General features: G+C 52.2%; 2 protein-coding genes across 4 annotated transcripts in view; both read left to right on the forward strand.

Annotated features, from left to right (window-relative positions):
* Positions 1-281: 281 nt before the first annotated feature.
* Positions 282-15,619, forward strand: LOC311363940 (sine oculis-binding protein homolog). Its single transcript, XM_084483930.1, has 7 exons — positions 282-645; positions 3,996-4,125; positions 4,927-5,121; positions 7,333-7,484; positions 9,225-9,320; positions 9,600-11,780; positions 14,666-15,619. The coding sequence occupies exons 1-6, from the start codon at positions 553-555 to the stop codon at positions 11,760-11,762; spliced, it is 2,829 nt and encodes a 942-aa protein (XP_084340056.1). The 5' UTR covers positions 282-552; the 3' UTR covers positions 11,763-11,780; positions 14,666-15,619.
* Positions 15,620-18,518: 2,899 nt separating this feature from the next.
* Positions 18,519-25,533, forward strand: part of LOC311363953 (rho-associated protein kinase 2-like) — a 41,285-nt gene continuing 34,270 nt past the window's right edge. For all 3 annotated transcript variants that reach the window (XM_084483941.1, XM_084483942.1, XM_084483943.1), the window contains exons 1-4: positions 18,519-19,090; positions 22,188-22,269; positions 23,162-23,262; positions 24,527-24,664. In XM_084483941.1, the coding sequence (XP_084340067.1) occupies positions 18,992-19,090; positions 22,188-22,269; positions 23,162-23,262; positions 24,527-24,664 (420 nt within the window). In that variant the 5' untranslated portion in view covers positions 18,519-18,991. The remainder of the gene's footprint in view (positions 19,091-22,187; positions 22,270-23,161; positions 23,263-24,526; positions 24,665-25,533) is intronic.

The raw sequence follows: 25,533 nt of genomic DNA on the forward strand, positions 1-25,533 counted from the left end.
GGGCGCCAGGTGTTGGATTTCACCGAAGGCCCCTCCCTGTTCTATCCGGGCCCGGCGAAAGAGGGGGATTGTTCCTCCTTCGGTGGCACCAGCCCCACACACACACACACACACACACACACGCACACACACACACACACACACACACACACACACACACGCACACACACACACGCACACACACACACACACACACACACACACACACACACACACACACACACCACACACACACACACGCACACACACGCACACACCCCCCCACACACACACCACACACACACACACACACACACACACACACACACACACACACACACACTCTCACACACACACTCACACACATAACACACTAGCGCACGCATGTTCAGTGGACCTCAATGGGTGAAGCTCCACATGACGGATTCAGACGTCTTGGAATGACAGCCGCTGTCACAGAGAGTGACAGCTTTCCTCCTTCCTCCCCGCGCTCTCTGACCGCCTCAGCCGTCCAGTGATTCACTTCTTACCTTGCGGGCGCCAAACAGTGACACGGATCTAGCGAGGAGGACTATGCCAGAGATGGAGAAAGGCAGACCACCGGAAAATAAACGCAGCAGGAAACCAGCGCACCCAGTGAAAAGAGAGATCAACCAGGAGATGAAGGTGAGTGCGTGTGACTGGCTGTTTGTGTCTGGGTAGTACGCGACTTTTTTGTCGGTGCTGACCGCTTAACGGGATGTTTTCCAACGCTTCGACAACTTTCCCGGAGCGTTCGTGTCTCCGCGCGGAGCGCAGCGCCTCCGCCCGGTGCGCACGGCTCCCCGATGACCGCGGGCTGGAGAACACACATCGGTGTGTGTCTCCGTGTTTCAACTTTTATTCAGAAATATACACTCAATGACAGAGCAGCCTTCTTGCAAATGTATGCGAGACCTCAACGTTTCATTGGCTTTTCCCTCTGATTGAGCAGCGGGATCAACCATTAAAGTAACTTCTCGTAGTCAACATGCGTGTTCTAATATACAACACGAGTGGGATCATCTCATGGTTTACAAGAAGACGTTCAAGTTTAACTCGAAGTGGCTCGAGTCGTATTAGCTCGTACGCCACGTCCGGCCAGCTGCGGCCGGCCGCGCGCTCCGTCCAGCGGCCGTCCAGATGTGCGTCACCAGAAGGCGAGAACACGTCGCTCCTTCCCACCCGTTTCCAGTGCGCCATAGTGGCCTTTACTTTCCAAACTGAAATGCTCAACTCTATAATATCTTTTGTTTTACATGCTGGGGCTAAATGTTCCCTTCCCGTCCGGCCTGTACTTTAAGACCAGCGGACAGCTGTGGTGATTTGATGCAACAGTCTGCATGGTTCCCTCCATTGAACAGAGACCCCCAGTTACTGCTGGGAAGCAAATCCACCCTCTTTTTCCACTTTGTTTTGGTTGAGACATTCGATATTGGAGAGCTCTGAGCGAGGCGGTGAGGGATATCCAAGCAGAGCAACCTAAAAGGACAGGCGGCTAGGGGGCTCTGGGGTCCGTGAGAGAGAGACGGGACCGGCCGCTGCTCTCTGCGGCCCCAGAGAGAGAGGGGTTTGGACTGTAGCTTTTGATATCCAGGGGAGGTGTCGTGTTACAACTTAACTAATTTTAATCAAAACATGCGAAACCCTATCCTCCGCTTGATGTAAGCCTGCCCGGACCCGGGCCCGGGGTCGGCCTCGGTTTGTTTCCTTTGGCTGCGGCCGCGCTGTGCGGTTGGGGATATGGCTTGTCACTCTCACAAAGCAGATGTTTGTCTGAACTGCCAAAAAGAAACAAAAACAACATTGTGGGAAGCTCAGAGGCAGGGTGAAAAAAACAAACTCCTGTCTTTAGCTAATCAGAAAATAGCGCGTACCAGAGAGAGAGAGAGAGAGAGAGAGAGAGAGAGAGAGAGAGGGAGCGAGGGAGAAACAGACTGAGACATTACTGAAGCTACTGTAACCTAGACCACGCTGTAATGTGCAGTGTTCACTTTGCGCAACACACAGGGATTTGACATACTTATCCGAGATGTGTTATGGATGTACCACAAAGGCGCCCCCAACCTATAGTAAATACTACAGACACTGGGCCCACTCACCACCACCACCCACAGAGCCAGGGTAACTCTCCACTACATAGAATGAGAAGGGGGGGGGGGGGGGCGAGAGGGAGATGGTCTCCTACACAGGAAAGACACCGACACCACGGAGAGACAGACAAAACAGTGTGATTTGGAGCCCCGGCTCAGGATCCAGCCCTGGTGTTGTCTCAGTAAGGGATCTGTTCCCGATGCTCAACGTTCCGACCCACCCCCCCCCCCCCCCCCCTCCCCACCACGTCAGACCCCGGGGTCCGGCCGCTCCGGACACCCGACACCCGTACCTTTAATCATCGCTAGGCATATTTAGCTGGATATGATACCTCTGCGCTCGCACAAGCACGCAGCCGCGCACGCACGTCCACCGCCCCCCCCCCCCCACCCTACCCCTACCTCCCTTCCACACACACACACACACACACACACACAAAGACACACACACACTCAGAGCTGTACAGAGTACAGAGTACCGAGGCCATACAGTGCGGAGCAGAGGTGGGTGGGGTGGGGTGGGGGGGGGGGCAGGACTACTACCTCCACCACCACCTCCACCTCCACCTCCACCTCCACCTCCACCTCAACCACCTCCACCTCCACCTCCACCACCTCCACCTCCACCACCACCTCCACCACCTCCACCTCCACCTCCACCTCCTCCACCTCCACCTCCACCTCCACCACCTCCACCTCCACCTCCACCACCACCACCTCCACCAGCCAAGCACCATAGAGCAGAGGGCGGCCGGGCTGGAAAGGGAGGTAACCTGAGCTGCGGAGCTGTGTCGGGTGTCAGCCCGCTGGAAGGTGCTGGTCCGGAGTGGTAGGAGAGGGGGAGGGAGGGGGGGGGAGAGATGGGGGAGAGAGGGAGGGAAAAGTGACATGGAAAGGGTGGAGAGAGAGTGGGCCGCTGGAGAAAGAGGGAGAGAGAGGTGGGGAGAAAGTGGGAGAGACAGAGAGAGAGAGAGAGAGAGACAGAGAGAGAGTGAGAGAGAGGGACGGAGACAGAGAGAGAGAGAGAGAGAGGACATCGGAAGGGGGAGGCGGGAGAGAGAGGGAGAGAGAGAGAGAGAGGAGCAGGGCATTTCCGAGAACCGTGGGACCTCGTCGGTGGTGTAGGGTGTCCCGCTCTGATTTCTGCTCGTTCCGGATCGGGTTTCTCCTCCAATCCGGTTCTGCCAAAGCCACAGAGAGAGGTGGGTGGATGAAGAGAGAGACCTTTGTGTTGTGTTTTCGTTTTTTTTTCATCTGGTCGTAATAATAAAAAATAAAAAAAACAGGACCTCACATCCCATCTGTGTGGAGAGACAGTTTCCCTTTTGCTATTTTTTTCCCCAATTAAAGGAGATAAACAAAGGATGATTCATGAATTTCACATTGGTGTTAGGTTTTTAAACCTTTCCGTCTCCGATTTAGCGAGAGTAAACAACTGGGAACACATCATGGAAAAAGCGTCATACTGTACGCCACTATGCCCGTATTCATTTCTGTCCGCTGGGGCCGCAGTTAACTTAAGAATCCCCCGCTTTCATTCAGAGGAGGGAAAGAGGCTGGTTGATGTTTTAAAAGGTAATGGGGGGAAAGTAATTACACACACACACACACACACACATGCACACACACACACGCACGCACACACACACACACTCACACACACACGCACGCACGCACACACACACACACACACACACACACACACACACACACACACACACACACTCACACACATCCCATCCTCAATGTAAGGTCACAATTTCCCTTGTATTGAATGTCAATGAGTTGAGTTGTTGTAACTGTGTGTGTGTGTGTGTGTGTGTGTGTGTGTGTGTGTGTGTGTGTGTGTGTGTGTGTGCATGCACTTGTGTGTGTGTGTGTGTGTGTGTGTGTGTGTGTGTCCAGACGTTCGCTGAGAGCACCATGAACGAGCTCCTGGGCTGGTACGGCTACGACAAGGTGGAGCTCCGCGACTCGGAGGCCAGCGAGATCCGGAACTACAGAGAGCGCCGGCAGCATGTGTCTGTGCTAAAGGGTAAGGGTCCCGACGCACCGCCACCACACAGGTCCGCTCAGCGGGAAGGGTCCCGACGCACCGCCGCCACACAGGTCCGCTCAGCGGGAAGGGTCCCGGTCACCACGGTCACAGGTACGCTCAGCGGGAAGGCCCCGGTCACCACGGTCACAGGTCCGCTCAGCGGGAAGGCCCCGGTCACCACGGTCACAGGTATGCTGGAGGCGGGAAGGCCCCGGTCACCACGGTCACAGGTACGCTGGAGGCGGGAAGGCCCCGGTCACCGCGGTCACACAGGTCCGCTCAGCGGGAAGGCCCCGGTCACCACGGTCACAGGTACGCTGGAGGCGGGAAGGCCCCGGTCACCACGGTCACAGGTCCGCTCAGCGGGAAGGCCCCGGTCACCACGGTCACAGGTCCGCTCAGCGGGAAGGCCCCGGTCACCGCCGTCACACAGGTCCGCTCAGCGGGAAGGCCCCGGTCACCACGGTCACACAGGTACGCTGGAGGCGGGAAGGCCCCGGTCACCACGGTCACACAGGTCCGCTCAGCGGGAAGGCCCCGGTCACCACGGTCACACAGGTCCGCTGGAGGCGGGAAGGCCCCGGTCACCGCCGTCGGCCGAGGGCCTGCCTCTCCTCCAGAGCACAGGTCCAGCAGGTTACACACACAGACGCCCACGCCGGTGTGCTACAGCCGGATACTGTGACAGCGGTGACGCGGCCCAGGTTGTGTTTCATACGTCGAGTCGCATCTTTTTGTGCGATACTTCCGTGAGATAAGAACTCACACTCAAGTGTTGTGTTTCTTGCCTTCTTCCAGAGAACTCGTTGCCAAAACCCAAAGGCGCAGAGAGCGAGGTGGGCCACTCGGCGCTGGCCATGAAGAGCGGCGAGAGAGACTCCACCAGCGTGCCCTGCTCCTCCTCCTCTTCGTCCTCGCCCAGCTCGTCCCTGACCAGCCCCAAAGAGCACAAGAGTGCCCCGGTCATCGTCCCCCTCATAAAGCCCTCTGCAGGTAGGTCCTCTGGGCGCTCCGGCGGTCCTGCTGCTTTATAGGACTTTATAGGACTTCTAGAGGGAGACGGCTTGGAGCCAGAGACCTGGAGACCCTCCTGACCACAGGACCTCTCTGCTCATCAGTCTGGACCTCTGGCCGTCCTCCTCTGTGTCAGGGGGCGGGAGACCTCGCCTCGACAGAGTCGAGCAGAATCTCCTTCCACCCGTCGACAACATGTGACGTCTTCTGTGTGGGCTCATACACTGGATAAAGAAGTCGCTGTGAAGAAGTGCATACTCTTGTTTAATAGTTCTGCAATAACTGCACTCATGGCTGTTTACTCTACTAATGTTAACGTGAGCTCTTTTGGCTAGCGGCCCTTAATTTTCCCGTTTACGTCATCAACTAGGACACAGTCCCTGATTGGCCCAGATACGTTGTCATTTCAGGAAACGTGTGCGTGGCTTGAGGTCCAGACTGATCTGTGTAGTGAAACAGGATGTGAGGTCACGTGATCAGAATCCTCTCCAGGCTAACAGAGCCTGGTCCAGACGTGACCCTGCAATGGGGCGTTTCACACCTTCCTGTTTCGTTGTGGAGATTTGTGCCAGTGGATGAGGCTTTCAGAAGGGGATTATAATCTGTGTATTTCTACATCGCCCGTGATTGAAACCTTAACAAACACTTTTACTAGGTGAAGTTGGTCTCTGAGCAAGATGTTTTATCTTGTCTCACCTTCAGAAAAAGTTTACTAGCACTGAAACATTTTGTTTTTACTGTTAGACAATTACATGCCTTCAGATCCCCGCTTCCAGCGACGTGATTGGTCGAAACAAATACAAAGCGGAAAGAAAGTGACACACCCTGTTCACCAAGGTTTGAGCTAGTCTACCATCGATACTAGCAGGTTGGCAACCACAGGCTGTCACACCTGTCACTAGCAGCAGTAACATTGACTCGTAGGACAACACTTACACATGCTGGGGGCTGGCCCATGGCTTCTTCATCACAACGTTATAACGTTCATTAATCAGCGGCCAGAGGTAAACACTTCTTCTAGGGTGTGTCCTTGGACCTTCAGCTCTGTGTAGGCGGGCCCGTCCTATGATAAAGGTCAATTAGACCACGTTCGCCGTTCAGGGCCCGGTGGTCGGGGCCCGGTGGTCGGGGCCCGGTGGTCGGGGCCCGGTGGTTAAAATGTGTTCCACAGTTTGTAGTGGGTCTCCGCATTGGGCACTGTCTGGCCCACTTCAGCACTGCTGCCCCGAAGCGTCCCACACCTGTCCTCAGGCTATTGAGGGTTGTCCTCTGCTTTGGGGGCAGGTGAGGTAAACACTAAACACTAGAGAACCATACAACAGGTGAGGTAAACACTGAACACTAGAGAACCATACAACAGGTGAGGTAAACACTAAACACTAGAGAACCATACAACAGGTGAGGTAAACACTGAACACTAGAGAACCATACAACAGGTGAGGTAAACACTAAACACTAGAGAACCATACAACAGGTGAGGTAAACACTAAACACTAGAGAACCATACAACAGGCTGATGTTGATGATGGTGAGGTTGATGATGATGATGGTGATGATGGTGATGATGGTGATGATGATGATGACGGTGATGTTGATGATGGTGAGGTTGATGACGATAGTGATGTTGATGATGACGGTGATGTTGATGATGATGTTGATGATGGTGATGATGGTGATGATGATGATGATGGTGATGATGATGATGATGTTGATGATGATGATGATGATGATGGTGATGATGACGGTGATGTTGATGATGTTGATGATGATGTTGATGTTGATGATGACGGTGATGTTGATGTTGATGTTGATGATGACGGTGATGTTGATGATGACGGTGATGTTGATGATGATGGTGATGATGTTGATGACGGTGATGATGATGGTGATGGTGATGGTGATGTTGATGTTGATGATGATGGTGATGGTGATGGTGATGGTGATGATGATGATGATGATGATGGTGATGTTGATGATGACGGTGATGTTGATGATGATGATGTTGATGATGATGATGATGATGGTGATGTTGATGATGATGTTGATGATGATGGTGATGATGGTGATGATGGTGATGACAGTGATGTTGATGTTGATGATGTTGATGTTGATGATGACGGTGATGTTGATGATGATGACGGTGATGTTGGTGATGTTGATGTTGATGATGTTGATGTCCTCCCTGTGCAGTGGAGGACGTGCAGAACGTGCAGATCGTGTGCGTGTGGTGCCAGAAGGAGGGTGTGAAGCGTTACTCCCTCTGCATGGGCTCCGAGCTCAAGAGCTTCTGCAGTGAGAAGTGCTTCGCCGCGTGCCGCCGGGCCTACTTCAAACGCAACAAGGTCAGCGTCGATATGTTTACACGCGCTCGCTTCATCGGAATAATACGACTGCATATTTAATCATACTCATAATCGATCACCAGTGACAACTCCCATGGATCACAGCCGGTCAGATGACAGCGCCGCTCTCTGCTCCGTCGGGAGGCTTATTGACGTTGCTTGGGTTCCCAATTGTTTGTTTGTGTCGACTTCTATTGATCGCTTCCCGATTCGTAACCAGTCCATATTTATCACCATGCCCCCCCCCAACCCCCCCCCCACCCCCCGCCAAGGGCCGTCACTGCTGCTGATGCTTGCAGTGATTTAGTAATGCAGACAATATGGATAAGCCTTATCTTATCTTCTCTTATCTTAGATATGGCCGTTATCCTAGCAGAGCCTCGAATGAAGTAGATGCTCCCAGGAATATATGCTAGTTCTTTTTTGGGGATACAATAATTGCGTTAATTATTTTTACTCTGGTGATGTTTGACGCGTACTGTTTCATATAGCGCACACATACACACACACACACACACACACACACAGCCACACACACACACTCTAATGTATACTAATCTGGGGCAGTTTACTTTAGAATTCACACACTATCAGAGCAACGGGTAAATAAACGTACATTAACCGATGGCGTAGGTCATACTGCATGAGGTCCACTTCCAGGAATGCCTGAGAGCACACATTCTGTTTTTATAATAGGGGCCGGATAGTGCGGGACGTGGGAGGAGGGAGGTCAAAGTTCCCAGAGGACACCCAGTATCGGTTTCGTCTTAATGGAGCTGGGGCCCGGTCATTAAGAGGCTCTGGGTCCAGAGCTGTGGGGAGGAGCGTCTCTGATACATGTTACCACCATTTCTCACCTTCCATTACGGCAGGAAAAGCCCCCTCTTTAGACATGCGGGGTGACAGGCTCGGGCTATCGCCTTTCAGCCCGGCCTTGTGGTCCACGACCACACTTGCTCTCATTCACGAGACAAACTGGGACAAAAGAAGGGGTTAGGTCTGGGACGAAAGGTTGTCTGTGTGTGTGTGTGAGTGAGTAGGGTGGGGGGGTTGGGGGACAGCGTGCAACAAGCCTCGTAGCTCTGTTTGTGGGGTGGGTGGGTGTGAGGGGGCTTGAGATGGAGAGCAAGGTTTCACCAGCGGCCTGTCCCTGCTTGTCTGAGAGAGGAAGGGCAGGGGGGGGGGCTGAAGTGAGGTGTCCACTTTCAGTGCATACCTTACCTGCAGCTGCCTCATGTTTCGTAACCAAACACGGCTCAATGGGCCGGGGAGAGGGGTTAGAGTGCGCTCCGATCTGCGCTGCGATCGCCTTTCACAAATCAAGAGGAATTTCCTATATTAATATCGGCAGAGCCGCACACAATATGACAATTGATCATCTATCATTATCTCCCCGGCGCAGTAGTGGAGGCCTATCTGTTTCACAACACTGTGACTTCCCTCGCCGTCCCCACCCCTTTTGTTTGTGTGTGACCTTAAATCTTCGGTTCCACCAGGTTCATGCCGTTTATAAGTTCGCCCGCCAGCCAAGTCATCTGAGGCTATTTTTGGCCCAGTTATATGAGAAGCTTAAATTTGTTTTAATGACCACAGAATGATTCCATTATGGCAATTTTATTTAAATGCAGCGAGGCTACTTCAACATAAATCAACGGTTTAATCACTCAGAATGAGTGGAAAAAGGAGTTTGCCGTGTGGGCGTCATTCTGTGATTTATTTCTATTTCTTTCCTTCTGTTAGGCCAGAGATGAAGATGTTAACGCAGACACGTCTCCCCAGCATCCACACACCGAAGACTCTCCGAGACTAGTGTTGAAAATGAACAGTACTGTCAGGGTAAGAACCACTTGGTTGCAAATACTCTTGGTTTGAAAAGTCCAGGGCAAGTACAGCTTCAAACTGTACTTTTCCCGTTAATATTACATGAAGATAGATAGACGATAGCAGAAGGTACAGCAAGGGCTCTTCTCTCTTAGCTCTGTATAATATTAATGTATACCATGTGATCATGTCTATTATACACTATAGTATGTCTACTATATAGACTCTATTCTGTGTCAAAACTCAAATAAAGGTAGTCATGGTAACCTCTTTGTCCTCCGCTCTCGACCCTAGCCTCCGCAGTCTCTCTCCCCGGCGTCGCAGGTGTGCGACTGGTGCAAGCACGTCCGCCACACCAAGGAGTACCTGGACTTCGGCTCCGGGGAGGAGAGGCTCCAGTTCTGCAGCACCAAGTGTCTGAACCAGTACAAGATGGACGTCTTCTACCGGGAGGCCCGCGCCGCCCTGACCAGCACCCCGTCCTCCAGCTCCAGCCCGGGCCGGGCCGGCCCCGAGGGGCGGTCCGACGGCGGGCCCAAGCTGCTCACTCCTGAGTCCTGGAGCAGTGGCGGCGGCGGTGGCGGTGGCGGTGGCGGCGGCGGCGGCGGCGGCGGCGGCGGCGGCGGCGGCGGCGGTGGTGGCGGCGGCGTCCACGGTGGCGTGGGAGACCTCCGCCACAGAAACCGATCGCCTAAAGGCCACACGCCGAGCCACGCCTCGGCGGCGTCCAGCTCGGCGTCTCCCTCCGAGGCGTCCTCCTCCTCCTCCAAGGTCCCGGTCTCGGGGCTGAGGCTCCTGGAGAGGCCCATGTCCCACCCCCCGCCGGCCCCGCCTCCGCCCGCTGAGGGGATGTCTCACCCTGCCACACATCGTCCTCCTCCACACCCTCACCCTCACCCTCACCCTCACCCTCACCCTCACCAGCGTTCGGTTCTGGACCACCCGCCCATGCCCCCCATGCCGATGCCCTTCATCAGACCGCCGCTCCACGCTCAGGGCCTGAAAAGCCCCTTATCCCACCACCCCAGACACCCGGGCCCCCCGTCCAGCCCTATCCACCGAGCCCCCCACTCTCCCCACCCCCACATGCAGCCCCCCCCGGCCGCCCCCGTCAACCCCCCCGGGCTGATGCATCCGTTCCTGGGGGCCTACTTCCCCGGCCTGCACTCGCCGCCCGTCAACATGATGCCCCGCGGCCACGTCCCCATGCACCCCATGATGAACTACGGCATCCCCTCCTTCAGCCCTCTCCTGCCTCCCCCCACGGTGCTGGTGCCTTACCCCGTCATAGTCCCGCTGCCCGTCCCCATCCCCATCCCCATCCCCTTCCCCTTCCCCTTCCCCGCCGCGGCCCCCACCGCGGAGAAGCCCACCCACAGCGGGGTCATCCAGCCCGTGCCAGAGGACAGGAGCAGGAGCAGGGCCGCCAGGCCGCCCTGCCCGCCTGGTTCTCCCGGCGACAGTCGGCAGCAAGCCCCCAACACCTCGGGGCAAACATCCATACACGGGGTCCCCTCCTCGCTCGGAGACCCCAGCACCAGGGGTACGGATTGGGTCAAATCCGAGCGACCGTTCCCTTCCCCCATATCCACGCCCCACAGTCAGATGTCCTCGCCCTGTAGACGAAGCAACGATTCCCCTTCCTCAGCCCCGGGACTAGAGGGCCTGATGGACTGTAAGTCGGACCAGCAGCAGAACCACCAGCAGCAGCAGCAGCAGCAGCAGCAGCAGCCAGAGCGTCAGGTCATCCAGAGAGTGCTCCAAAATACCCAGGTGAAACTGGAGCCCAGCACCAACGGAGCGGTGGACTTCTCCGGGCCAGGGGAGTCGGAGACTGGGCAGGGTACCAGAGCAGGGCTCCATGACATCATCAGACCAACTCCTCTCGTAAAGCACTCCTCTGCAGACGACACTTCCTATCACCGTCACACCAACGCCGACACCCCTGCCTCGCACACCGCGCCCGGCTCCAGGGGAAGCAGCCCTCCCTATGACTCGGCTTCCTTTGGCCTGACGTCTCCGCACCGCGGCCCAAACGGGGCGTCCCCGGCGTCCCCTCCACCCCCGCCGTCCCCTCTGGGCCCCGACTCCGCGCCGGCCCAGACGCAAGCTCCGCCCACACAAGCGGCGCTCGGCGAGCTGGAGGCCATCAAAGAAAACAACTGCTGCGCGGCGGCAGGCGGCGTCAGGGCGGACCGGCCGGCCGGCCAGTCCGACGAGCCCTCGGCCGCGGCGGGGGAGGCGGGCGAGGACCCCCACGTCCCCGACGAGGACCACGCGTACGCTCTGCCGACGGCGCCAAAGACGGGGGGGGCCGCCACGCCGCTGCTGCTGCCCAAGCTGAGGGACAAGGGGGCGCTGCGCGGCGCGGCGCCGCTGCCCGCCGCCGCCGCCGCCGCCGACACGGAGCCGGCGCTGAAGAGACGCTGCCTGCGAATCCGGGATCAGAATAAGTAGAGGGCCGAGCTGAGACAGGTGAGGCGTGAGACGGGCGCGCCTGTGGACGGACCCGTGGCGGGGGGGGACCACTCACAGGAGTGCCTCGTAACGGTCAGGGCCATCTACGCTATAATAACATTAAGAAGGTCCCTTGTTGTCCTCGCTCTTACCGTTCAAACGGTATGCGTTCTATTATAAGCTACACTGGTTTTTACTAGTGCTATTTGTACCGCGCTATGATACCAATTTAAAAAGCGTCCGTTGCTTGACGAAGTCAAAGGAAAGGAACGTCTTCTTCTGTTCCTCACATAGTCCCATAGCAAGCAGACACACCGGATGACACCGTAGTGTTTGCTAAAGGGCTTTGGGCTACAATGGAGGGATTTGTTGTCACAGGGCCATATCAAATACTGTCGCAATTAGCACCACCAGACAGGGTACTGAGATGACAATCAATGGCTGATCTTAGATTTCTGGCTGTCATTGTGTTGTCCTGTGCTACCTAGTAGTGCTCTGAGCAGGTAGAAGTGAAACCAACAATTATTTCTACATCCCATCTGATCTAGACCAAATCTGATCTGGGCCACACATACACATGCATGCACACACACACACACTCAAAGAGACCTCACACACATCCTCAGACGTGGGTTGAGCAGAACCACACGTCTCGCAGTATGCATGCGGCCACCAAACAGCGTGGCGCCAAAGGATGAGAGAATCCTGGTAAGCTGGCGGTCCTAGGGGCTCTAGGGTTACAGACAGGGGGAGGCGGTGGAGGACACAGACAGCCAGAGTCACTTTGATAGGGGATCATCTCACCGGGGCCTGAAAGTCACAATGCTTTGTTTGCATGGCAGACTGCATCATTGGTTCAGTTTGGTCGGCACACTGGAGAGAGAGAGAGAGAGAGAGAGAGAGAGAGAGAGAGAGAGAGAGTGAGGGAAGGAGAAAGTGAAATGGAGTAAGAGAGTGAGAGGGAATGAGAGAGAGTGAGAGAGTGTGTGAGAGAGTGAGAGAGTGTGTGTGAGAGAGAGAGAGAGAGAGAGAGAGAGTATAGGAGAGAGTCACAGAGAAAGCAGTTGTGTGAACTCCCACCTAAGCAAGTCCTACGCGTGGACACGTTGGATGTTGGAGCGGCCCTGGCGACCTCCGCTTCGTCTTGCCCAGAACTGGCCACGCAACACATCCCCCATGTCTGTGGTTGCCGTGGAGACCGAGGTGATGGTAAAGCAGACTTTAAGGCGCTGTGAATATGAGAGGCAGCCCCGGCCCGGGCGTCAGAGCTCTGGGGCTTCATTAGAAAACACAGCGGGGGCTCCGGTTACACGCGTTACAATGACATGCTATTCTGGACGGGCCGCGCTGCCATGTATGAATTTAGGACTTTCCTCACCGCCCCGCCGCGCTCCGCTCCCGTCCCCTCTCTCCTCACTCACCACCACCGCTGTGTCCTGCCAACCAGACACGGTCGTTAGGGCAGAGCAGACTGCAGCCTCCCTGACTCTGGACCAATCAAAGGGCCCGCTTTGGTGTTCACTTCTCTCCTAATCACTGGTCCAAATGAGTCTAACCTCACCCTCTGTTTGGTTGGCCCGCTGGTATTTTGGCCATTACCAGGTTGTGTTTCCATGGGACTGCGTGTGCTGGGATTAAACCAGTGGTATTACCTGAGGAGGATTGGATTCCTCACTGTCCTGCCTTCCTGATTTTCTACGAACTAGACCTTCCAGAGCCAGCGGGTCTTGTTACCACTGGCTGTATTTGAAAATGATGACTGTTGATAGAAAGGGAGAGCCCACATAACCTGTCACCTGATCCGCCTGACCGCAGCTCCGCCAAGATCTTAACTTGCCAACAATTTAGACTTTTACCGTTAAAATAAGAAAAAGACGAGGGCTGGAAAAAGAGCTCTCCGCCACATGCATTGTCATTCTGTTGTGGTTGCCTTAGTAACCAATACATATGAAGTAACAGTGTTTGGCCGATGTCTTGGAGCCAGATTTACATTGTCTGTAACGCGAGCCGCCCGACAAGGTTGAGCAGCTTTGGTTGAGCCCGGGGTTGGGCGCCGCGGTCCCCTTCTACTGCCCCGCTTGCTCAAACGTCTGTTGGATTTCATAGAAAAAAAATACAATGAAAGAAATCTCCCACTTTGACAGAGTCAACGGCCAACTGCAGGATTTCACCTCAGGAAATAGCCTGTTCTATTTCTACTCTTTTTTCCTCTCTTTCTCCCCGGCTCAGCTTTCCCTGCCTTTATTTGGGATATTTTATAGCCTCATGTAACACGACCCCACCACATGGGTATTCACTGAGCGTTTGAAAACTAAAACGCGATGGGACAGAGGGACTACAGAACCCTGGCTAGACCCTTCTGGGTTTTTTAGCGAGTGTGTGCACTGTGTGTAAGTGTGTGAGTGTGTGTGTGTGTGTGTGTGTGTGTGTGTGTGTGTATGTGCGTGCGAGATTGTTTGCGCACGCCTTTCAGCGTGTCTGTTTACATTTAATATGCATGTTTGAATCAAAGTCTCTCTCTTTTCTGTACGGATGTGTGTGTGAGAGCGATCGAGAGAGAGAGAGAGGGAGAGAGAGAGAGAGAGAGAGAGAGAGAGAGAGAGGGAGAGAGAGAGGGAGAGCCAGATGTTCTTGGTTTGATTGTGCCCTATGCAACAGTTATGGGAGCGTTGACGTGCCTAAAAGCCTCCGTCTCACAGTGTTTATGCAGAATGGGCAGATTAGGGCCGGGCTGGACGGAGCGCGAGGGGGGGCTGACACACGATACAGCAGAGATGGAAATTCTACAGGCTGGTCCGGGATCAATGACATCTCAACCCCCCTCCTCCCCACCCCCCCCACCCCCCCCTCTCTCTCTCTCTCTCTCTCTCTCTCTCTCTCTCTCTCTCTCTCTCTCTCTCCAGTCTAATGAACAGACTCCCTGTGTTCAACACTGTACCGCGGTGCCGGAGCCACAGGCGCGTTTGCTGCTGGTGGACAACATCAGGGGGCAGGCCGCTGCAGCGCCCCCCCCCCCCGGCCCTCCAGCCCTCCAGCCCTCCAGCCCTCCAGCCCTCCAGCCCTCCAGCCAGGCCGCCCCAGCATGGTGCCAACATCAACAGAAAACCCCCAGGAAGCCCCACTTTATCGCCAATCTCCAAGCCCGCCAAGGCAAAGGGGCAGACCTGGAACGAGAGAGAGAGAGAGAGAGAGAGAGAGAGACGGGGCGAGCGACAGAGAGAGAGAGAGAGAGAGAGAGAGAGAGAGAGAGAGAGAGAGAGAGAGAGAGAGAGAGAGAACACGGGCATCACCACTCCAGCTTGTCTCGGACCAAAGAATAGATATTGACTCTCTCTTGCAGTGTGTGTCGTTCAGACACAGTGCGTGATTGGGTACACCGCTGGGATCCCCCCCCCCCCCCGCACCCCACCCCACCCCCACCCCACCGCCACCTACCCAATGATGTGACCGTATGCCCTCAAGTGTGTCAGTGTCCGTGTGTGTGTGCGTGTGTGTCTGCGTGTGTGTCTGCGCGTGTGTGCGTGTGTGCGTGTGTGCGTGCGTGCGGCGGCCGGCCAGATGCGTTCCCCACGCGTTCCTCCTCGGTGCGACGGCAGACAAGACTGGGACCAGCCTTGTGTGGTCTCCTCAGACGGAGCAGCCCGAACTCGATCTCTTTCCAGGGGAAACGGTTTGTTTTTCCCCGGCCCTCGCTCGCACAAAGAGACACATTGTTCCTCCCGCCATATCCCACGCTGACTCCCCTCTCCAGGGCTTGGGTTACCTGGCCGCCGGGCGCTCAGACTTCAGGAGCTTTTCTCTCCCCTTTTTTGTTTTCGTTTTTTGACCCAAAGCCAGGAATATCTCTGCCCACCGATGACCCCTCCCCGCCCCCCCCCGCCCCCCCCCCCCCCCCCTTTTCTCCTGCCTCTCTCCTCCTCCTCCTCAGGCCCCACCATCTCGGACGTTCAAATTAAATAAGGACACATCGTGTAACGCACACACACACGCCAGCACGTTTGGTAGTATGATCATTTGTGTATATGCCTATACACAACCAAATATGATTTTGCACACACACACACACACACACACACCGAGTGTCTGTCCGTCCTTTGATCTGTGATCAGAGGCGGGGGAGACGTGGAGGCCAGACCCTCAGTGCTGCTTGCAGGCTGGTCTGAGACAGAAGGGGGGAGGAGGGGGGGAGGACCAGAGGGCTGTACAGCGGGAGGACTGCGCTCGCAAAGAGATGCTCCTGCCCTTTTCTGACACCACCGCGTGTCAAAGGATCTCGAGCGGCAGAGAGAAGAGGTTTTCCAAACCCCCCCCGTGGTGTAAAGGTGGACTGAGACCACTGGGTGGACTCAGACTCCAGAGTGCCCTCTCACACCAGTGTGTGGAGCAACCAGACCTCCTCACCATGACTCCAGAGTGCCCTCTCACACCAGTGTGGAGCAACCAGACCTCCTCACCATGACTCCAGAGTGCCCTCTCACACCAGTGTGTGGAGCAACCAGACCTCCTCACCATGACTCCAGAGTGCCCTCTCACACCAGTGTGTGGAGCAACCAGACCTCCTCACCATGACTCCAGAGTACCCTCTCACACCAGTGTGGAGCAACCAGACCTCCTCACCATGACTCCCATCAGCCAAAAGTTGAAGCCAAGAATTCACATTTAAATGAGGACGTTTATGAATCGTCCATTGCTCCTCGTTCACATGAAATTCACAAAGACCAACTCTGATTCTCGGTGTGTTGCGTTTGTGTCATCGGCTCAAATTAGGATTTTGGAAAACAGGCTGGTCATGTTACCGAACGCGGTATTATTTTCAGACGTCAAATGGCTGCCATATGCAGTGAGCAGTATTACTGTTCCCCTCGGTGGGAATGTCTCATGAGAATTTATCTAGAGTTCATTTACCCATTTTATAATATCTGTTAATTTGTGTTTTTGGTTTTGTCAATCAATACACAGATAGTACTTTGACGCTATATTAACTTATGAATGGCATCTGTTGATATTTTAAACCGCCTTTACTCATTTGTTTCGTTTTTGTTACATTTTTGTCGTTGTTGCTTTTTAAGTTGATGATTGTATTGTGCTGGTGCCTAAGCTTTTATCGTCTGTTGTCTACATGTTTGCCGTTTACTACGTATCCACTAGGAGGCAGTGTTTGCCTTTAGAACTTTGCACCTGCCTACTTTCACCGTGTAGGAGCCAGCGGAGCAGGCACCTTCAAATACAAATAGGCTATAGGCAACACTGCATTCAGTGCCAACTATTTGATTCGTACACCTATAAGATTGTGTAGGCCTACCAGCCCTTTCACTCACCACCAGTGTATACTTGCTGCAATGTGTTATATTCATATTACTATATTTTGTGTTGACCAGTGCCTGTCATAATATTAGCTGAATACAAAGTCAATGGGTTGAACTGTAAGACATATATAGGAAGCCTCTGTTTAATTATTTAGTACAACCAGTAGGCCTACACCTGGGAAGAGTTATCAGTGTGACCTCTAGGCCTTCTCCTAATTTGTCCTATCTCTGCCATTGCAGAAACAGCATTCCAAAACAAATGCCAATTCTCTTTCTCTCTTTCTTTAGCTCTCTATCTCTTTTCTGTGTATGTGTATGGGTGGGTGTGTGTGTGTGTGTGTGTGTGTGTGTGTGTGTGTGTGTGTGTGTGTGTGTGTGTGTGTGTGTGTGTGTGTGTGTCTTTTCAATTGCACAACCACGCCCGTTCTTCCACCGGACGCGACGTCAAAATAGGTCCCGCTGTGAAGGCGCAGTGTCATGGGTCTGGGCAGTGGACAGTGTCAACAGCCTGCGTGACTAATGATTACGTCACTACTTGCAAACAGCTGTAGTTCCCTCTGTGGTGGTCTTCTAGTTAAACGTTTGAACTCTAAAAGTCAGGACGACAGTTGATACCGTTTGCAAATGTCATTATTTTAACCGTTATTGATGCCATGGCTTCCCATATGCCACCTTTAGGCTATATTAAATGTTTTGACAATATAGGCCTACCTGCTGCCAGAAAATTAGACGCTATTGTTGTCATACCTTGTGGCCTATACTCTGCGTTCAACTCTTTGTGTGGAAAAAAAAGTGATTCAATCGTATTTAATTACTGGATTTGTCTTCAATAACATTTTCTTTTGTTGACACATTATGTGATCAGGCGATGGGTGTGGAATGCGGAACATGTGTGAAAATAAATAAAAAATATTCTAAGAGCAGAACAGTACTTTATCTGTAATTATTTCGGTTGACACAGTAACAATTCTACAATGTAGGCCTATGTAGGCCTATGTCTACTATCTCATAACATGCAGGCCTTACTGCGATGAGAGCTAAATTACCACGTGACTGTAGGCACCATATAAACGTGCGCACAGAAGATAAAACGGGACACATATGTCCCGAGTGGTGACAACGCTCACGGCACGCATGGCTCCGTCATGAGTCATGACTCCGTTTAAAACTGTACTCATACAATAAATCAAAGTGACTTCTGACGTTCGCTACACACAAGCACGGCTGTCCGCTGTCATTGGCTCCGGGGCAGTAATAATAATCTATGTTTAGACCTTGATCACATCTCGGCCAACAACGGCGACCTGTCAGCATTCCGCAGATACTGAGAGTTGGTCTGGTTTGACGGTAAGAGAGATCAGAGAGATAAGAGGAGGAATTCCTGCTGATCCAGCCTCCAGCGGGGGCTTGTGGGTAGAGGAGGCTTGTTGTGTGGGGTAGTATCGGGGGACAAGGTGGTTACCAGACCCAGCGCGATATAATAGCGAATTATATGGCGAGAATAATAGAGAATTGTTTCGAAAGAGTCATCGAAAACAAACCATTCCGTCTGGAGTTTGAATTAGTTTAGGTTGAGATTACAACACGGTTTTACCGTCGCTATTACAAGTTTGAAACTTTACCGCCGGAAGAGCCGCGCTGTGGCGCACCTGAGCGAGGCGTGCTGCTCGCGCGTGCTCGACCCGCGCGCTCGCCGCGCTCCCTTTAACTCTCGAGTAACTTCTGTGACCGCAGTAAAGAAAAGCAGACTTCCGACGAAACCCTCGTTTCAATCATTAACCCGATAGTCCAGACACGACGCTCTCTCCGCGGCTGTCCACAGAGGGACATGTTAGCTCTGAGACCGCTGTAGACTGGTCGGAGCCCTCGTCACCACTACAGGTGCCTTCCTTCTCCCCCGAGTCGAAGGAGACACTGCCCTGCATGATGTTCGGAGCGGAGAGGAGGCTGGAGAACCGGCTGAAGAAGCTGGAGGCCATGATAAGGGACCCCAAGTCGGTGCTCAATCTTGAGACCATGTTGGTAAGTTTGGAACAACACTCTGTGGGAGGCTTTGTCTCACCGAGAGTATCATGTTGAATGTTGCCGTTTCCAGAAGATGGTGGAGTTAAATGATGTACCCTGAATCGTTACCTGTGGCTCAGGAGGTGGAGCGTGTTGGCTGGTAACCGGGAGGTTGCTAGTTCGATCCCCGTCTGCTCCTATTTGATTGTCGAGGTGCACCTGAGCCAGACGCCTCACCCAGACTGCTCCTGACGAGCTGTCTGTCGCCTTGCGTGCCTGGCACCGTCGTCGGTGTGTGACTGTGTGCATGAATGGGTGAATGTTAGGCAGCCTTAACCGAACCCAAATAAATGGACCGTTGTTGCATTGCAATGACTGAAGGGCTCGCGTTACATCACGTTAGGGAAGGTGGGCTCTCCCTGCCAGCCCCCCTGGCCCCCCTGGCAGGTGGGCTCTCCCTGCCAGCCCCCCTGGCCCCCCTGGCAGGTGGGCTCTCCCTGCCAGCCCCCCTGCACTGGTTGACAATAGCTATTTCAGCACCAAACAAACCACCCAGATGAACTGAGATACACTTCTTGTTAAAGCTCCTTATCTGCCACACAATCTGGGCTCAGACGTGGCTGGGGTCTCTACACCATGTGTATTGTTGCCACCCAGGACATAATGTAGGGTACACACTTGAGGACTCGTTGTCACTTCCCCGCCACTGTAATCAGAGCCTACCACTGGTGAAGAACGCTGCTCTGCCACAAGCCAATAATACCGGTTGGGAACACACCGTCTAGACTGGTAAAACATGATTCTTCTGAGGAAAAAGTCTGATGCGAAGCATATTCATTCATTCCTCGTCCACAATGTATAGAAGTAGAAACTCCCTCCACACAAAAATAAAACACATATCCAACACAGTAAGTATAACGCACATGAGTATAGTCCTTTAGGGAAGTAATGTTCCAGGTGAATGACAAATTATGAGCCATGCAAAACAGGGCTAACATTGCTAGTGTTGACATTGAATTAGCAGTGGCAGGTTAAAACTGGCAAAGAAGAAAGATTCAACTTTTAGAAAAGCACCTCTATTAACGGAACAAGGAAGTGGTTATTTATTTCACAAGTGGGTACAACGCATTGAGTGATTTGATCTGCTCATGATTACTGCTTACACGTATGAAGTAAAATAAGCACAGTGTTAAATGCTGGGCTAGGAGGAAAAGGAGATTGGCATACAGGCAGGGCTATAGGATGTTTTCAGAAGAGGGAAGTGTACTGTTTCCAAATGGTTATTATGGGGTTAATGCTCCAAAAATAATTAATCCACTCAGGCCTGGTTACGTGGTGATGTTTTTTGTGAATGTTACGATAAAATGATTCCCCCAATACAGAGTCCCATTCCCAAGGACCGTATCGTAAGGGTCAAACAGAAAACATTATCGTATCATTGAAAGTTTCAGGTGACGAAGTCCCTTTCTTGTGCACACAGTAGAAGCATGAGGGCAGATGATGTTGTTGTTGTGTGAGCCCAACAGGAGGTGACCAGGGGGCTCTCCCCAGCCATTAGCAGAGTGGTGACTGTAGGCCACTCTGCTTCCTCCAGGAAGCTGACCTCACATCCAGGAATTGACGCTCAAGATAAAACACAGCACAACACACCAGCTTCCTGACGATTCACGTATATATGGATGTATAAGGATGTGGTTCAGACACAAACAGATCCAGCTGGAATACAGGATAGGCCTGGGCACAATGCCTAGCGAACACTGCCTGTGTTTTTGCTAAGAAAGGACGATCGAGTTTGAGACGAGAGGGAGTCAGAATGGAACATCTTTGTTCGTGTTGGCTTAAATGAGTATAACAAAATTAAACCTCTTACTTTTCTATCTAAAAGTTTAGTTTAGCGCCCTCGACAATTCAACATTAATCGGGATGATTAGCTCGGAAAGCTTGACTTTATATATTTCCTAAGTCTGTAATCTGTTGTTTTAAACATGGAACTTTCTTTGGTCCATCTGTCAAACTCTGTGAGCCCCTTGAGCGGAAAAGTATATTGTTATGTATTGTAATTGAAGAAGAACATGGATATGAGGACTTGCATCACAGAAATAACAGGGTTTGTTCCACAAGCCTGACGTAACAAGGTTATTTCTGCTCATGACCCTATAGAGCAAAATACGCCAGCACATTTGGTAGATTGGTAGTATCATTCATGTATTTGCCTATACACAACCAAATATGATTTTACACACACACACACACACACACACACACACACACACACACACACACACACACACACACACACACACACACACACACACACACACAGGGAGAATGTAAAATGACCTCCCTCCGCGGGACCCCCCCCCCTCCCTGAGGATCTCCCAGAATGCTTGCTAAAGTCTGAGCCCTGTAGCAGTGAGTCCCACAATAGCCCCCCGGGGCCCGGGTGAGTTTCCATCCGGCTGCATAGCCACATCTCTCCCCACTCTTCCTATTTAAAGGCTCAGATTTGTTCCACAAGGCCAGGGCACCCAGTTGACCAAAAGTGACCTGTGTTTTTTTTTTAATGAGCGCAGACACACACACGCGCTGCCCTGTCGCATCGTCACAGATTTGGACTGGACGGCCATTTTGGTTGGGTGTTAAACTCTGCATCATGGCTCGCAAAGTCTGTGGTGTGCTCTGTGATGGTTTGAGCTGACAATCGTTGGTGTGGTGGGAAAACGTGGGTTTTTTTTGCGGTAGAGATTCATTATTACTTTGTTAAACTTGATGGCCTTAAGTCTTCTATATCAAAATATCTCCAAATCCCATGTGAAAACTAGAAATACTGGTGCCTGATCACCGCTGACCACAGTCTTTACCCTGGCTAGACTCATCTTTCAGAGTCATTGTGATTCTTTGGCTCAACTAGAGTTTGGCAAGCACAAATGTAAAGCTATACGATGTATGAGGAAGTGAAAGCCTATCTTTAACAACTCCTGTAAAACTTGCCGGAGTACATTACAATTGAATGATGCAACCATTAACTTGGCGACCATATTTAAACAATCATGACAATGGTACTGTTAACCGTCAAATCACAAGCTTGTAATTTTCCAACTTTTCTGTCCCACAGGATTCCATGAATGCATTGGCCCGTGATTTGGACTACCCTGCCCTCCGGAAAAACAAAAACATAGATGCATTCCTGAACAGATGTAAGGCACTGTCTTGTCTCGTGTGATTTATCTGCACGGGGAGGGACACTTAAGCTACTTGAGTCTACTCAAGTAGACTCCTACTGAATTCTTGCATCAATTATAGCAAGTTCAAACACCTAAAGGGCTGAATATGGTCCCAGGTTCACGCGACGCAACGACCTCGCAGACGCTTTGACGCAGTCGGGTTTTAGTTTGCGGACCAATCACAGCCCTTGCGACTGCGTCGTCTCAACGGAAGGTTACAATTTTTGGGAGGTGCATGTCAGGCCCTCGCGGTGGACGCAAGGAGGGTCCGCAAGGACGTAAGGAGTCCGTAGCCCCCTTGCGTTGCGTGAACGTGGGACCATAATCAGCCCTTAAGCCAGAACAGTCTTTAGTCTGCGTCGGTGGTCGAGTGCTTCTGCCAATGAGCACTGCCAGGGCAGTGGATAAATGTCATTCAGGTCAATACATAAACAGGTACTTTTATTTCAGGTAAGGTGAAGTGTATTCAACAAAGTTAAGCCCACCCCACTATTTAGCCCAAAACATTGCCCGGGGTGTAGATGTGTAGGCATTGGTGATACTGCATGTTTTGGCTACTGTCACTTTTCCTCCTTGGTACTTGGTCCTGTACCTGAGGTGAAATCAAAATATCACTAATGTATTGTTGTACTTCCTCTGCTCATACTTTAACTCACGTAACGTAAGAGGAGGGAGTGGTAGTACTACCCCCCGTCCGGCCCTCCCTGCAGAAGGGGGAGGGGGGGAGGGAGGCGGGGGTAGACCGGTAGACCCTGCCCTCTCCTCCCTGCACTCCTCCAGGGGAGCCAGCTATAGCAGCCGACCTCTGGGCTCTGATCCCAACGCTGACCTCTGTCCCCGTCCCCTCTCGTGTAACCCGCCGCAGATGAGAAGGCGGTGGGCCAGCTGCGGGAGCTCCAGGTGAAGCTGGAGGACTTCGACAGGGTCAAGCTGATCGGCAGAGGAGCCTACGGCGAAGTGCAACTGGTGAGGCGCTGTCCAACGTTAGCCGCCGTCGCTCTCTGTAGGCCCTTTGCCTGTGCCGCCGTCGCTCATGAAGTCAATGCACACTCAAACACACTTTTCAAAAGAAGTGACTCAGAAGTAAGTCATAAAGTCAGTGCACACTAAAACACACGAAAGTCATCACGAAGTAAGTCACTTACTTGAATTAGTAATGCATGTGACGTCAGGTTTTGTCACATTAGGGCACACATATTGTTATTGTTATTGATAGTAATAATAATGTTAAATTGTATATAAAACAATCCTATTGTTACGCCTATACTGCCAGTATTTACCTCAGATGTCTGCTGTTTACTCTTTTGTCATTTAGTCATTTAACAGACGCTTTTATCCAAAGGGACTTGGTGATTTCTATATGTGCATATATCTTTTTAGATGCCTTTATGTGATCCTTTATGATCCTTTAGATCCTTTATGTGATAAAGGAGCAAACAGGCATTTGGCTTCTTGCTCATTGGGAAGCCTTCGGGTGGACTGTAACTTCCCAATGAGCAGGGAGCATGTAAACGCTGCGTGTACAAAGAACCACCATTTTCAATTTATGCGCCTTTGCCACGCGGAACATTCACGATTGCGTGGTGCAGCTTCTCGTCCCGGGGAGCGTCTGTGCTTGTTCTAATAGGGCTCTTTAGCCTGCAGGATTACTTAATGCCAACACTGCAGTCAGCTACATCAATAGCACCGAGACACCCATGACCTCATTCTGAGGCCTGAGTCATGTAACATTTACATGTAGCCCTTAAAACACATCCAACCCAGATGTTTTTCAAGCAGAAGTTTGCTACTTAAAAATACATGGAATGCTTTGAACATTTCTTCTTTGAGTGGGGGGGGGGGGTGGAGGATCCCAGAATGCTGAGGGAACAAGTTGAGACAAGGTGTGTGTGTGTGTGTGTGTGTGTGTGTGTGTGTGTGTGTGTGTGTGTGTGTGTGTGTGTGTGTGTGTGTGTGTGTGTGTGTGTGTGTGTACTGAGGGGGATCTCCCTGGTGTGTGAATTCTTGCCTGTGGGGAGTTAGTCCTTGGGAGGGTGGGGTTGGGTGCAGAGGGTGGGGGGGGGTGTTTATGTTGCCGTCCTGTGCCAGCATGTCTCCTCCTGGGTGTGGGTGTCTGGCCTGTTGCCGTCATTACAGGTTACCCCCCCGCCTCCACCTGAGGTGGGGGCGGGGGCTCCAGGTGCTCCTCCGTGTGGCTCTGTTATCCTCCTCCCCCCCTCTTCGTCTGCAGGTCCGCCACAAGGCCTCTCAGAAGGTGTACGCCATGAAGCAGCTCAGCAAGTTCGAGATGATCAAGCGCTCGGACTCCGCCTTCTTCTGGGAGGAGCGGGACATCATGGCCTTCTCAGACAGCCCCTGGGTCGTTCAGGTATCACTCACTCCCACGCAGCAGCAGCGGCAGCAACCATGCATCACATAATGCAGTGCATGCAGATGCATGTTATTAAGGCGCAGGCAGGAGTAGGGATGTCACGATACCAAATATTTAGAAGTCGGTACCAATACCAGTGAAAATCCACGATTCTCAATACCATTTCGATACCACGGCAAAAAACAAAAATAAAACAATAAATCCCATGTACTAGGAGTTAGGTAAGGCGAATGACCGAGGACATTGAGAATCAAACGGCACCACAGCCTCCGCACCGTATGCCCCACACGTTGATATTTATAATGGCCAAGTGTATGTTTGTAATTCTACACATCTTTGGGCTAATGAAGAATGACTGGCTGTCCCGTTGGTGGAAAATAATACATGGGGAGGGGGCGAGGCAAAGCCGTGGTTTTCTACCACCGCCAAAATATGTTCCCTTTAATGGTTCAGCCTGGAGCAGTTTATTTTACTCAAACCACAGTTACAACAATGATTTAAATATGTGACATCTTCATCTGTATCGTTATTTATTGAACCTTACAAGCTGGAATTTGGACATTGTTCTGCGGTGCTTTGAGGATATTTAGCGCGGTCGTGGCTGCATCTGGGCGGTCGCCGTGTTTATCCGGTGTGGTTTTGGTTGGATTTGTAGGGAATTTAATTGGAACTCATGACCTCTTCATCAATCTGCATATTTTGGAAAATATACAAATATTTACTTTGGGTATGTTATTTTTATAGAAAATAACATAAGAATATAGTAATGTAGAGCAACTACTATAGTAATATAGTAAGATATAGTGAAATTCGAAAATTACCAAATAAATCCAATGCAAAATGGACAATATAAACTTGATGAGACA

Source organism: Micromesistius poutassou (genome assembly GCF_964030765.1).
Source record: "Micromesistius poutassou genome assembly, chromosome: 19".
Taxonomy (NCBI): Eukaryota; Metazoa; Chordata; class Actinopteri; order Gadiformes; family Gadidae; genus Micromesistius; species Micromesistius poutassou.

Bases quoted from the DNA above. Each gene is read 5' to 3' on its own strand.
- LOC311363940 (XM_084483930.1), top strand. From the start codon at position 553: ATGCCAGAGATGGAGAAAGGCAGACCACCGGAAAATAAACGCAGCAGG. The intron at 646-3,995 runs GTGAGTGCGTGT...GTGTGTGTCCAG, and splicing joins AGATCAACCAGGAGATGAAG to ACGTTCGCTGAGAGCACCAT. The intron at 4,126-4,926 runs GTAAGGGTCCCG...GCCTTCTTCCAG, and splicing joins GCATGTGTCTGTGCTAAAGG to AGAACTCGTTGCCAAAACCC.